The 14,555-nt window shown below is 43.6% G+C and overlaps 1 protein-coding gene across 1 annotated transcript in view; it reads left to right on the forward strand.

Annotated features, from left to right (window-relative positions):
• The window catches only part of LOC120988571 (BRCA1 associated protein), a 73,861-nt gene extending 60,605 nt beyond the window's left edge, over window positions 1-13,256 (forward strand). Inside the window, exons 10-12 of the mRNA XM_040416106.1 lie at window positions 3,345-3,434; window positions 5,495-5,598; window positions 11,678-13,256. Of these exons, the coding sequence (XP_040272040.1) occupies window positions 3,345-3,434; window positions 5,495-5,598; window positions 11,678-12,026 (543 nt within the window). The 3' untranslated portion in view covers window positions 12,027-13,256. The remainder of the gene's footprint in view (window positions 1-3,344; window positions 3,435-5,494; window positions 5,599-11,677) is intronic.
• Window positions 13,257-14,555: the final 1,299 nt, after the last annotated feature.

Below are 14,555 nucleotides of genomic sequence, written 5' to 3' on the forward strand. Positions count from 1 at the left end.
TTCTCCCACGGCTTTTGCACTAAACTGATTAGCTTGGTCCCTGCAGGAAGGGATATAGCTGAAGAGGGAGGAGACGCTTCCGGCTGAGAAAGTCTGTGATCCAGTTGCCTACGCCTGGAATGTGAACTGCTGATAGCGCCGGAACCTGTTTCTCCACCCAGCTGAAAATCAGCGCTGTCTCCTCCATGACTGCCGAGCTCCGGGTGCCGCCCTGGTGATTGATATACGCCACCGCCGTGGAGTTGTCAGACTGAACCCGCACTAGACAACCCCTGAGGTAGTCGGCCCAGTGTTGCAGAGAGCCAAATGCCCTCAACTCCAGAACATTGAATGGAAGGAAGTGCTCCTCGCGTGACCATACCCCCCCTGGACCGAGAGATTTTCCAACACTCCCCCCCAACCCCTGAGACTTGCATCTGTTGTTAACACCCTCCAATGGAGAGGGAGAAATGAACGCCCCAATGTCACCATCGGAGAGGCCATTCACCTTCGGAGAGGGGCAAGGAGACGCATCGGCCGATCCAAGGAGTCTGGGGAGTGATCCCAGCTAAACAGAATGGCTCCTCCCTCTTCAGCTATATCCCATGAATCTCTGTAGGAATGAAGTCCATGAGGAAATGTGAAGTACAGAGAGGATGGACAGGACAGACTGTGGTAATGGAGACTGCATACAAGTGCTGCTGCTCATTAGCCCCCCCCCTTTCCTTTTTCCTCTCTACTTCATGTCTCCTCATAAACGTCATTCCTACAGAGATTCAGCTGGGGATCATATTAAACTGTATTCGTTATCATAATCCCTGACAAGCAGAGAAGATGATGAGGCAGCTCTTTACCTCAGTGTTGCGAAGTAACTTGTCCTGATGTGTGATTAGGACAGGTTTTGTGTGCACTAATAGGACGGCAGCCATTTTATTTCCCTTGATTATTGCTCCCTAGACAAAACGAGCCATTATGACTAATAAAAGGTATTTGGGAATATATTTATAATAAAGTAATAATTAAGTATTTTCAGTAATTTTATTTTCTTCATTTTTGGAGAACCCCTTTAAGGCTACTTTCACATTAGCGTTTTCAATTCCGCTATTCATTGTCAATGGGGACAAAACTGAACGAAACGAAATGCATTCCGTCCCGTTTGGTTGCGTCCCCATCGCGGACAGAAAAACACTGCAAGCAGTGTTTTTCTGTCCGCGATGTGGTGCGGAGCAAGACTGATCTGTCCCCATTGACTTACATTGTGTGTCAGGACGGATCCATTTTCTCTGACACAATAGAAAATGGATCCGTCCCCCATTGACTTTTAATGGTGTTCAAGACGGATCCTTCATGGCTATAGAAGACATAATGCAACCGGATCCGTTCATGACGGATGCATGCTGTTGTATTATTGTAACGGAAGCGTTTTTGCAGATCCATGACAGATCCGTAAAAAAACGCTAATGTGAAAGTAACCTAACTTGTATTTTATTAATATGTCATGTTCTCAAGTTTTGAATACAAGTTCTTTTGAAATCTGCCTTCGGTTTTATCCGGCTGAAGTTAATATAAAAATCCTAAAATTGAATACACAAAACTAAATTACTAAGTGATTCAGTATTCTAGGGCTTTGCATGCATAATTTAATCCACCTTAAAGAAAGGAAGTATTACCAAGGTAACATCCGGCTGTTGTGGTAAACTACCAATGCTATCATCTGCATAATGTAGAGTCAAATCTGCATGTTCTCAAATAGATGTATCTCTGTAGGCTTGTTATGTGTGAGTAGTGGAGGAGTAGAAAAGCCAGGCCTTTACCCCTGGCTTGATATTAAAATGTACAGTATTTTTTTAGTTGTATTTTCCTAATATAGAGCAATTAGTTGAGTGACCTCTCACACTCCATATTCTGTATCATTCTGCACTTTGAGATTTGTTTTATGTCAATATTTAAATATTGACCTAGTGCTATGGGAGGTAACATAGTATTTTTATAACTTTAGACTTGGTAAGGTCCCCTGGCCTTGACATTGCTGGAATTGTTCCTAATTTAACCCTTTACACAATAACCTAGAAAAAATTCTAGTTGTCAGCAGATCTGTGGAAGCTTAATCAGATCTTAAAGGAAAGCAAAATGCAGTAAGCAATACTGTTGTATTTCAAAACGCACTTCAGTGATTTCTCTTTGCCTGTACAATGCAGTAGAACCTAAAGAATAATGAAGAGGATCATGTTTTAGTTTATGTGCTATTTGTGGGTTATCCACCATCTTCATTCCTTCTTTTCCTCTGATATGATTCCCTTAAAGCAGCCTGCATTTCCCATTACGCCTCTGACTTGAATAGCGACACTACGCCGGTAATTCATCTTCATTAATCATATAATTTTATTTTTTTCAGTGACATAGAAAATGTGCAGAGGGGCTAGAGTCTCATCCCACTGCATTTGTGTGCCATCTAAGGGTTGCAAGTGATAGTTTAGTGACGTTGAACTTCTGTCCCATAACTTACACTAGAGTCTGTATGGAGGAGTTGCTATCTATAGTGTGAAGCTACATCTCATAGGATACACTGGAGATACTGCAAGCAGCATTCACAGATAGCAGAGAAAGGCAGTATGAGTCAGAGGAGGTGTATAACTGCTTGGTGGGGATGGGAGGTGTTTGAGAGCTGCCAGGAGGAATTTGATAGATGCTGATGTAATCCTGTAGCTCACAGGAAGTCTGCTATGCAGGGGGAGACTCCCCTACTTTCTACACAGGAGAGCAAGCTCTGGACTAGTGGTCAGATGAGCACCTGGTCATAATGAAAGGGCTCAAAATGTATGCCCGCGTGATCTACCTTCCTTCAGTATAAAAGGCTGATACCTGCATGTGCACCTGCTGGTGAATATCTTGTCCTCTAGCTCCCTCTACTGGTCCCTTTATTCAAGACTCTTTTAGCTTGGATTTACGGATTTGGTACGGTCACTTAAGTGTTTGGCGTTTTGGTATTGTACTGATCTCTTGGTTGTGACTTTTTGGCATGTTTGGTTTTCTTGTTTGCCTCTGGGGTATCTTGTACTGCATTGTCCGACTGGCATTTGACCCTTTTTCTGTATGACGTTTCTCTTAGTGTTTGTCCGTTTGTTTGTCCTTGTTTGTGTGTCGCTCCTTCAAGTATTTTTGTCCAGTTGTTGGGTCATCGCCTAGAGTGACCGTGAAAGTAGGTAGGGATAGTGGGTCTGGGCAGTTTACTACTGCACTATCCCTGTTTGTGTGTGATGGTAGTCGTTATCCTGACAGCTAGAAGGAGCCACTAGTGAGAAAAATTGAACCGATTCAAGAGGCTTGTGGAAATCCATTTTAATTTGTATGTTATCTGCTTACAGTACTCCTACCTTCTAACCAGCCAGCTGGAGTCTCAGCGCATCTACTGGGAAAACAAGATTGTACGTTTGGAGAAAGATACTGCAGATGAGGTAAGTAGCATACGTAGAGAACTACATGGATTATCAATTTTGCTCTCAGTCAAACCAGTGTCCAGTTAATTCATTTTTACGTACATTGATCCTTTCCTCTCTATCGTTAGTCATTTGGTTAGAATAAAAAACAGGCCAGAAAAATGTTTAAAATAAAAAAGAAGCATTACTCACCTCTACTGATTCCTTGTTGCTTTAGTCCCCACTGCTCTCCACTTTCTGTCCCAGCTAGATACACCAGAAATGTCAGAAGAGGCCTGCGCAGCGCACAGCTGATTCCCAGCCGGCATACTCCTTCTACACAGCCCAGCAGCATGATGTGTGGCAGTTAGCGATGAGCTAATTTTATATTTTGAAATTCGTGTGGTGGTAAAAGGTGAATTGCGTTATGGATTCCGTTACCACGGACCATAACGCAATTCTATGATGGAATGCATAACAGAATGCCTTTAGAGGCATTCCGTTATTCATTCCGTCATAATAGAAGTCTATGTGCTGCAAAATGGATCCGTCCCGTTTCAGTTTATGCAGGGGAGTCCTCCCCTGCATAACGAAAACGGGACGGATCCGTTTTGGAGCCCATAAACTTTTATTATGACGGAATGAATAACGGAATGCCTCTAAAGGCATTCTGTTATGCATTCCATCATAGAATTGCGTTATGGTCCGTGGTAACTGAATCCATAACGCAATTCACCTTATACCACCAAACGAAGTGCGAATGAATTTCATAAGAGGAAATTCGCTCATCTCTAGTGACAGTACATCGTGCTTGCTTGGGAGCGTCGGCTGCTTAGGTGAATGGTGAAGTGGGGAGCGGACAGCTCTCTGCTTCACTATTACACTCAGCTGTCTCTGCGTCCTATGGACACAGAGACAGCTGAGGGAGACACAAATGTCAGTCGAGCGGCATCCAACAGAGCGTTAATACACAGTGAGGACAAGTCAAGGAGGAGGCAGTGAAGGGACATCAATGGAGGTGTAGAAGGTGCTGCTTGGGGGAGGAAGGGAGAATGTGACCCATCGACGTGATGTCAGCAAGGCAACAAACCAGGTCACATGACTGGTTTGTAAAGTGAGCAAGCGGAGCAGAATAGGTAATACAACAATATTAGAGATTTGTTAGGCTCCATTCAGACGTCCGGGTGCGGACCCATTAATTTTCAGTGGGGCCGAAAAAGATGCGGACAGCACACAGTGTGCACTGTCCTATTCTTGTCCGCAATAGTGGACAAGAATAGGCATTTTCTATTTAGTGCCAGCCATGTGCACATGTCCGGTGTCAGTGTTTTGCGGATCCGCAAAACAGTTACGGATGTGTGAATGGACCCTTAGTATGGCTAGGGCATGTTTAATGGAAAATAAAAGTTTAATCCCGGAAAACCCCTTTAGAGACACAGCCCCATTTTTCAAATCTGACGTGTCACTTTAAGTGGTAATAACTTTGGAACGCTCCTACATTTCCTAGATATACTGAATGTTTTTTTTTTTTTGTGACATATTGTACTTTGTTAGTGACAAATTTGGGTTGCTATTAAGTGTTTTTTTCCCCCCCAAAAATCAAAAATTTAACAGAAATTTTGAAAAACGATCAGTTTTCAAGATTTAAAAATTTATGCTTTTAAGACAGTCATACCACCCAAAAAAGTTTGTTTTTCACGTGTTTTTATGTTTTCATAATTTTTGTAAAGTACTTTTATTTTTTGGGGGGATGTTAGAGGGCTTATAAGTTTTTAGCAGCAATTTTACTAATTTTCAAGAAAATTTCCATATTCAGTTTTGAAGTAGCTTTGAGAGGACAATATACATATATATGTATGTACACAGGCACACACTGACACTACAGTCTGTGGTATGGATTTATATCTATCTATCTTGTACCATGTCAGTAAAGCTCTAACATTAAGAACAGGTGTATGGGGCACAAACATAGGGTACTCTGGGGCAGATCAAAAAATGAATTAGGGGACCAGACAACCCCTTTAATTGGCCTGCTGGTAGTGTTATTAGGGCATACGATGATTATTCTATAACGTGCACAGAATGTTTTGTTTGCTTAGATTAACAACATGAAAGCCAAGTTTAAGGAGACGATAGATAAGTGTGACAGCCTGGAACATAGGCTGAATGACCTTCTTAAGGAGAAGCAAGCTGTGGAAAGGAGGTTTGTGACTTCAAACATATGTGCCTTCTGTATACAGGGTTGAGGAGCCTGCAGTCTACAACGTGTGCTCATCTTAAAATACCGTTTTACACTTTACATGTAGAAGTAATACATTGCATTAGCAGTTTTGTACTGATCCTGAGTTACATTTGCATGCAACTCTGCTGGCTTCAGAGCTGAATTCTCCCATCATTCCAGCTGGGTGAAGCTTGCTGTACAGTTATCTGATGAAGAACATTAACTATCCAACTGCATAATGGCAGCTTGGCTACATTTCTTCGGAGGTGTCTGTCGACAAGCTTGTTGACTGTTTCTACTAACAGCAGAAATGAGAATGAACCTCTGGCTGTAACTCAGGAGTAGCACAAGAAAGGTGTTTATTACATATGAACTGTACACTAACACTTTCTATGTAAAAACTTTGGGAGTCATTTATCAAACTGGTGTAAAGTAGAACTGGCTTAGTTGCCCATAGCAACCAATCAGATTGCACCTTTCATTTTTGACAGCTCCTTTGGAAAATGAAAGGTGAAATCTGATTGGTTGTTATGGGCAACTAAGCCAGTTCTACTTTACACCAGTTTGATAAATGACCCCCTTTATTCATACTGCACACATTTAAAGGGAAGCTATAATAAGTACAGTAATACATGTACAGAACACCTGCTGTCGATATGCACCTCCATTCCTCCGGTGTGTCGGCAAACTAGCCATGGAATTTATTGAGAAGACTCGCAGACATAATGGATAGGACTCCTGAAGAAGTCTATGCATCCCACGGCCAGTTTGTAGGCACATAGCGGGGAATGGGGATGAGTAGCGGCAGACAAATTACTGATCTGGAGTCAGCAGCAGGTGTTCTATACATGTATTATTTTACCTACGGGAGTTGTGTCAATTCAACAAATGGCATTTATCATGTAGATACAATTAACGCAAGGCACTTACTAATGTATTGTAATTGTTCACATTGCCTCCTTTACTGGCTGGATTCATTTTTCCATCATATCAGACACTGCACATTTCCATGGTTATGACCACCCTGCAATCCATCAGTGGTGGTCATGCTTCCACACTGTAGGAATAAGCACCGGCCTGTCTGGTGGCTGGGACCGCGGGAGCACGCATAAGCATGCATGCGCAGCAGCTCCCATCCCATCTACCTCATATCTGCGCTGCAGCAGTGATCATAACCATAGAAACGAGCAGTGTATAATGTGATGGAAAAATGAATCCAGCCAGCAAAGGAGGCAATATGGGCAATAGCAATACATTAGTAAGTGCCTTGTATTAACTTTACATGATAAATGCTATTTGGTATAGTGAAACAAACCCTTTTAAGGGGTTGTCTCACTTCAGTAAGTTGCATTTATCATGTAGAGAAAGTTAATACAAGCCACTTACTAATGTATTGTTATTGTTCATATTGCTTCCTTTGCTGGCTGGATTCATTTTTCCATCTCATTATACTATGTTTGTTTCCATGGTTATGACCACCCTGCAATCCATGAGTGGTGGTCGTGCTTGCATACTATAGGGAAAAGCACCAGCCTATGTCAGCTCCCACGGTCCCAGCTATCACAGAGGCCAGCACTTTTTCCTATAGTGTGCAAGCATGGCCACCACTGATGGATTTGCAGGGTGGTCGTAACCATGGAAATGAGCAGTGTATAATGTTATGGAAAAATGAATCCAGCCAGCAAAGGAAGCAATATGGACAATCGCAATACATTAGTAAGTGCCTTGTATTAACTTTCTCTATATGATAAATGCCGCTTGCTGGAGGTGAGAGATTCCTTTTAATACCACATACACAATGAACTCCTCGCTACACAAACAGACCAGCAACAATTGAATGCTAAAAACATCAATAAAAACACTACACAAATACACAACTGTGTTTCCATTGTGCTACCTGCAATGTGAATTCAGAGTGGCCACCACAACACTCAAAATGTCTGTTGCAATAGTTGCACTTAAAGGGAACCTGACATCTCGTTTATGTGTTTGAAACTGCCCACAGTACCTATTTCATCTCGTTATGGTGGCTCAGAAGTGACCCTTGATTCCTTCGAGTAACTTGTTAATCTGCAGAAAATGCACTTTTATTCTTGTTCTCGCTGTATGTAAATTAACTTGTTGAAGTCAAGTAGGCCGGCACAAACCTTCTGAAAGTCAGGCTTTCCCCACCCACACCCCTCCCCATGCAGCTTGATTGATGTTCTCCAGGCCAGGGAACATCATTCCCTGTTCTCCCGAGATCCCGCACAGGCTCTATTCACTTCCGACGCATACCCAGTAAATAGTGCTGTACATCAGCTGTAGAGATAACAGCCCTTTTGCGCACGTGCTGTGAAGTGTTGAAGCCAGGGGCTGTGCAGCACTATTCATTGGGCATGTGCCGGAAGCGAATGCGATTGGAGCCTGCGCAGGATCTAGTGAGACCAGAAAGAAAAAAACATAAATCCTGCAGTTTTCACACTGGCCACTAGGCCTCAAAATAGGTGCTACTTTACTGCAGTTATCTGCTTATCATTAGGGGCAGGTTAAGAATGACAAATGGCATCTGTGTATAGATAACACAGGATCCTCCATTCACAATAGGTTATTGTCAAAGCTTGTCTACTCAGGTCACAGAGCAAGACTACAAAACTCTGCCATGGAAGTCAATCGGGTCAGCTCCAGAACATTGTGTATATGGCCCATGTGGCTGCCGTGAAGCAATTTTCTTAATGCTTTCTAAATGCTTTTAAGAACAGTTCAGGCAAGATGGCCGCCCCATAATCATGTTCAGGAAACAGAATAAATAAATCTGTGATCAGAAAATAAAACCAGACTCAAAAATATGGAGACGTGTTAGTATCTGATTTTAACTGGCAAAAAAAAAAATTGGTGACACATTTCCTTTAAGGTTGAGTTCACACGGGCGTGGCGGATTTGTTCAGGATGCGTCCCAGGTGTACTGCGGCAAACCTGCGCGAGTAGGTACCCAATTGCAGTCAGTTTTGACTGCTATTGCGTTCCATTTTTATCGCGCTGGTGCAATGCGTTTTGCACACGCGTGATAAAAGACTGACTGTGGTACCCAGACCCGAACTTCTTCACTTAAAGGGAACCTGTCACCAGGATTTTGTGCATAGAGCTGGGGACATGGGCTGCTAGATGGCCGCTAGCACATCTGCAATACCCAGTCCCCATAGCTCTCTGTGCTTTTATTGTGTTAAAAAACCGTTTTGATCCATATGCAAATGAACCTGATATGAGTCCTGTGTCCAGAGATGAGTCCAGCGGAAAGGAGCCCAGCACCGCCCCGCGTCCTCCGAATCTCCTCCTTGCTGGCTGACGTCACAGAGCTGGAGCGCCGAAATCTCGCGATGCGCGAGCTAGTGCATGCGTAGTTCGTTCCCTGTGCTGATGCCAGCACAGGGAATGAACATGATGCCAACACTGCGCATGCGCTAGCTCGCGCATCGCGAGATTTCGGCGCTCCAGCTCTGTGACGTCAGCCAGCAAGGAGGAGATTCGGAGGACGCGGGGCGGTGCTGCGCTCAGAAAATTGGACTTCTCTCCGGACACAGGACTCATATCAGGTTCATTTGCATATAGATCAAAACGGTTTTTTAACACAATAAAAGCACAGAGAGCTGTGGGGACTGGGTATTGCAGATGTGCTAGCGGCCATCTAGCAGCCCATGTCCCCAGCTTTATGCACAAAATTCTGGTGACAGGTTCCCTTTAAGTACAGGTTTGGGTTAGGTGGTGTGTAGATGTTATTATTTTCCCTTATAACATGGTTATAAGGGAAAATAATAGCATTCTTTAATACAGAATTCTTAGTAGGTGGTCAATTGAGGGTTAAAAAATAATAAACTCTCCTTCTCCTCTTGATCGCGTAGCTGCCGGTCTCTTCTTACTACTTTAATCATGAGCTGCCGGCTAAGGGCTCTTTCACACCTGCGTTGTTGTCTTCCGGCATAGAGTTCCGTCGTCGGGGCTCTATGCCGGAAGAATCCTGATCAGGATTATCCTAATGCATTCTGAATGGAGAGAAATCCGTTCAGGATGCATCAGGATGTCTTCAGTTCCGGAACGGAACGTTTTTTGGCCGGAGAAAATACCGCAGCATGCTGCGCTTTTTGCTCCGGCCAAAAATCCGGAACACTTGCCGCAAGGCCGGATCCGGAATTAATGCCCATTGAAAGGCATTGATCCGGATCCGGCCTTAAGCTAAACGTCGTTTCGGCGCATTGCCGCATCCGACATTTAGCTTTTTCAGAGTGGTTACCATGGCTGCCGGGACGCTAAAGTCCTGGCAGCCATGGTAAAGTGTAGTGGGGAGCGGGGAGCAGTGTACTTACCGTCCGTGCGGCTCCCCGGGCGCTCCAGAGTGACGTCAGGGCGCCCCAAGCGCATGGATCATGTGATCACATGGATCACGTCATCCATGCGCATGGGGCGCTCTGATGTCATTCTGGAGCGCCCGGGGAGCCGCACGGACTGTAAGTATACCGCTCCCCCGCTCCCCACTACTACTATGGCAACCAGGACTTTAATAGCGTCCTGGGTGCCATAGTAACACTGAACGCATTTGGAAGACGGTTCCGTCTTCAAATGCTTTCAGTACACTTGCGTTTTTCCGGATCCGGAGTGTAATTCCGGCAAGTGGAGTACACGCCGGATCCGGACAACGCAAGTGTGAAAGAGGCCTAAAGGACCTATGGTGACGTCAGATCACATGGTTCATCAAACTGACCATGGAAATTAATGAGCTGCAGGCACAAGGACCAGTTCATCAGCTTGTTAATTTACGTGGTATGGTCAGGCCAGTTTCAGGAGTAGACTGGGCAACCCTTGGGATTCACCTGCAATAAAGAACTGGTAAATACTTACCTGACAGATCATATGCCACCGCTTCAGTTCTCCAGGCCAAGCTCTATTTACCTGACTGCAGCAGTGACTTGTTCAACCCCTTTAAAGTGGTTGTGCTAAGTTTTTGTCCTCTCCTATCCACAGGATAAGGAATAACTAGCTCATCGCTGGGGGTCCAACCTCTGGAACCCCCACTAATCACGAAAACGGGGGTCCCCTTCTCATGGAGCGGAAGGTTGTGCATAAACACTGCCTCCCCATTCATTCTCTATGTGAATGCCAGAGATAGCTGTACGTGATTGTTGGGGTCCCAACGATCAGCTAGTTATCCCCATCCTGTGGATAACAAAAAGTTACCACAACCCCTTTAAACAGAGTGTTTCTTGCTGGTATTTGTGTTGGTTAGCTGTGTAATACTCAGCACCCTAAGGGTACCAGCACATAGATGCAGGTCAGCATGCAGAAGATCTACAGGAAATTCAGTGTGGATTTCTGTAACTGATCCGCACCAAAATACACTATTTCTAACAGCGCTTTTAGTGTGGATTTGGCAAAATTTTGCCCCTGATCTCACCTTTCATTGGAAAAGGGTCAAAAACAACAGCTAAAATCACAAACATAATTGACATGCTGGGGATTCGGAAATCCACACTCCAGGTCAATTTTCACAATCTTCGCCAAGTATGCATGAGATTTGTATAATCTCATACAGTTTTCTGGTACTGCACTATTCACATATTCCACAATGTGTGCAGGTGGCCTAAAGAGGACATGTCAGACCGGACAATAGACGTTCTGGGTGTTGTGGTACCTATTTAGAATTTATATTACATGTGTTATAGTGCAGTGAACACATAGTTGTGTATTTATGATCACCTGTTGATTAGTGTTGAGCGAACTTCTGTTTTCAAGTTCGGCGTACAAATTTCGGGTTTGGGTTAACTAAGAATTCCGTTATGGACCAAAGAATTCCATTATGGATTCCGCTACCACGAACCATGAGTTATGGTCCGTGGTAGCAGAATCCATAACGGAATTCTTAGTTAACCTGAACCTTGTACGCCAAACTTGAAAACAGAAATTCTCTCATGCCTACTGATGATGTCAGTAGAGTAAGTTCTGCAGTCGTTACATACCATATAAAATATGTCTGCTGTGTACATGTGCCACATATTTTTCATTAAGTGTACATTATATTTCTATGGTGTAGGTGCACTGTACTAAATACAAAGGTGTCAAAACTATCGACTGAATTGAAGGAAGAGCAGGAAATGAATAAGTGCCTAAGAGCCAACCAGACTGTGCTTCAATCCAAGCTGAAGGAAGAAGAAACTCTGAGGAAGGAGGCCTGTGAGCAGAAGGACCTGCAGATCGTGGAAATGCAGGAGCAACTGCGGGATGTCATGTTCTACCTGGAAGCTCAGCGAAAAATCAACCAAATGCCAGAAGACGCACGGCAGGAAATTCAAGATGGCCAGATCAACATAGCAATGGCGTCCTCTAGTGCTTCTCCAGCATCAGGGAAGTCGCGGAAGGGCCGTGGAAAAAGAGGCAAATAGCACACCTGGAAGCTTCATTCATCTTATGGGCCTCTGTTTGTTCTCCCTTTAGAGTGGGATACATTGAACTGCTGCAGGGAATTGCGGCCAGCATTACTGCTGGGACGTGAGGAATCCAGATTCATTATTCATAGCACACCTTAAGCATAGTTTCTTCTACCAAATGATCAGAGCAGGAAACCTTTAACTTTCTCTGACGAGCCTTTAAAATGTATAGTCTAAGTTTTAAAGAGCATAAATAGCAATTCCTTAAGAGATTATTCTTGCCATTGCCCCCTTGAGACAAGGGAATATTCCAGCTGTACTGTGCAGGGTTGCATGGGATACTTCAGATTCCCAGGGCAGAATACAGATGTCTGGTTACCCATCTTGCTGTAACTCATAAAAGAATACCTGTACATTCATCATTAAATCAGGGAATTGCTCTTTAGGAATTTTTTCCAGTTAAGACTGCTGAAATGCTAGAATTTCCTTGGATAGTTATGACTTATTTTAAAGTCGTGTTTCCCAAACTTTGCTTTAGTTTTAGTCTCCATTTTGAGAGATAATAGTCACACAGTAAAAGTGCTGTGGGAGTTTAATGTGGCCTTTATATGTGGATGGCGAGTACAGAAATGGTGTTTTGGACGAGCTGCAAATGTTTAATTTCACTTCAGAAGTGGATGTGACTCATTGTTATAGACTGTTCTGCATTTCCGAATTATATGGCTTCTCTCAACAATCATTTTCGGTACCGTTTTGTTAGGCCTGATTTTAACCATGACTCCACGTTAAGAGCACATTTGGAAACTTAAAAAAAAAATCTGCTTTTGGCTGGATTTCAAGAGGTATGCCCCAACTCACCAGGATTACGTGTACCTGCCCTGTGCCTATACCCATGGTACAGGCTGTGTTCCTTGAGACCTTGAGCAGCGGACCATTTATTGTGGAGATTCACTGGAAACCCTGACAATTACCACTTGGGAAAAGAACACCTACAGATCACGGAAAAGGGGACTCTGTACTATTCTGACACCTCCTCCCCCCTGAAATGAACAGAGGGGTAGGTCAAGCATGCTCATTGCTGCTCAGCTCTACTCTGTGGGACTTCTTAAAGTGATTGGCTAATTCCAGAACTATCAGTGGGACACCCCACCGATCTAATAGTTATCCCCTTTCCTGTTGATAGGAGATAACTCGCTACAACCTGTATATCCTTTAAGGATAACTTTGGAGGTAGGTAGGACACCTGAACTCCAGCAAAAAGGGGACTTTTTCAGACTTTGCTTTAAAAGGAACCTGTCATCAACTTTATGCTGACCTCACTGAGGGACGTATAAAGTAGTGACAGAAATGCTGATCTCAGCGGTGTGTCACACATCAGCTAAAAGTAAGTAGTTCCTGAGAACCAGCATCATAATCATTACAGCCCAGGCCTTGAAAAGAGTCAAATCGACCTGAGAAGAGTCACGGTTATTCATAATCTCCTGCTCTCCCGTCCATCTGCTGATGATTGCCAGTTCTCTCCTAGAGAGAAAGGGAGACAACTGGGTAGAAGACCATCAGCAGGTGGGCAGGAGAGCAGGAATTCATGAATAACCATGACTCTTCTCAGGTGGCCGTGGCTCTTTTCCAGGCCCGTGGCCATGGCTCTTTTCCAGGCCCAGTCTGCAATGATTGTGATGTTGGTTCTCGGCAACCACTTACTTTTAACTTATAAATGACAGACCGCTGAAATCAACTCACCTGTCTCTACTTTATGATGCAGTTAGTATGGCCAGCACAAAGTTAATCACAGGTTCCCTTTAAATTTCACTTTAAAAAGCTAGAGCTGCAGACGTACTTTTGTGATGTGCATCTATATTACTGACAAACTATTTGTAATTATAGCTAAATCTTAAGCTGCAGGCAGTACATTGGCACCAAGGCCCACATTCACTAATGTGAGTGCAACTAGATTCTGGCGTAAATTGCAACAAAATTCTGGGGTAAAAATCTGTCTCAAACGAAGCCAACCAATAGTGTGTAAACTTAGACAAAAATGTATCATCCAGCCAGAGCCACTGTGATAGATGTGTTGCAGGTCTAGTCAGCCTGCAAGCTTGGACTGCGGCCCGTATACCGAACCATTTGCTTCAATGGGGCTGCAGAAAAACGGAAATGACTCTATGTGCATTCCGTTTATGTATGTCCGTTCGGCAAAAAAATAGAATATGTTCTATTATCGTCCACATTACGTCCATCAAATTATGGATAACAACAACATTGCATTTTTTTTTTTTTTTTTTTACTGTATCTCTAAGCATATCTGCATTATGTACTGCAAAAACTTGCGTGTAAGTTTACAATTAATTTTTCCGGTGGGCCCTAGGCAACACAGTCCGACACTGACAGCCTAAGATTACACATCTACAGGATTACAGTAAATCTGCCCCATAGTGTATCTGTCACCTATAATATATCGATTACCGGAAGAATTATGAAGACTGGCGTTCCCATACACCACTCTTGATCCCCCGACGCTTCAGTAAGATCCCTCTTATTTAATAA

This window comes from Bufo bufo, chromosome 2, assembly GCF_905171765.1.
Source record: "Bufo bufo chromosome 2, aBufBuf1.1, whole genome shotgun sequence".
In the NCBI taxonomy this organism is placed as follows: Eukaryota; Metazoa; Chordata; class Amphibia; order Anura; family Bufonidae; genus Bufo; species Bufo bufo.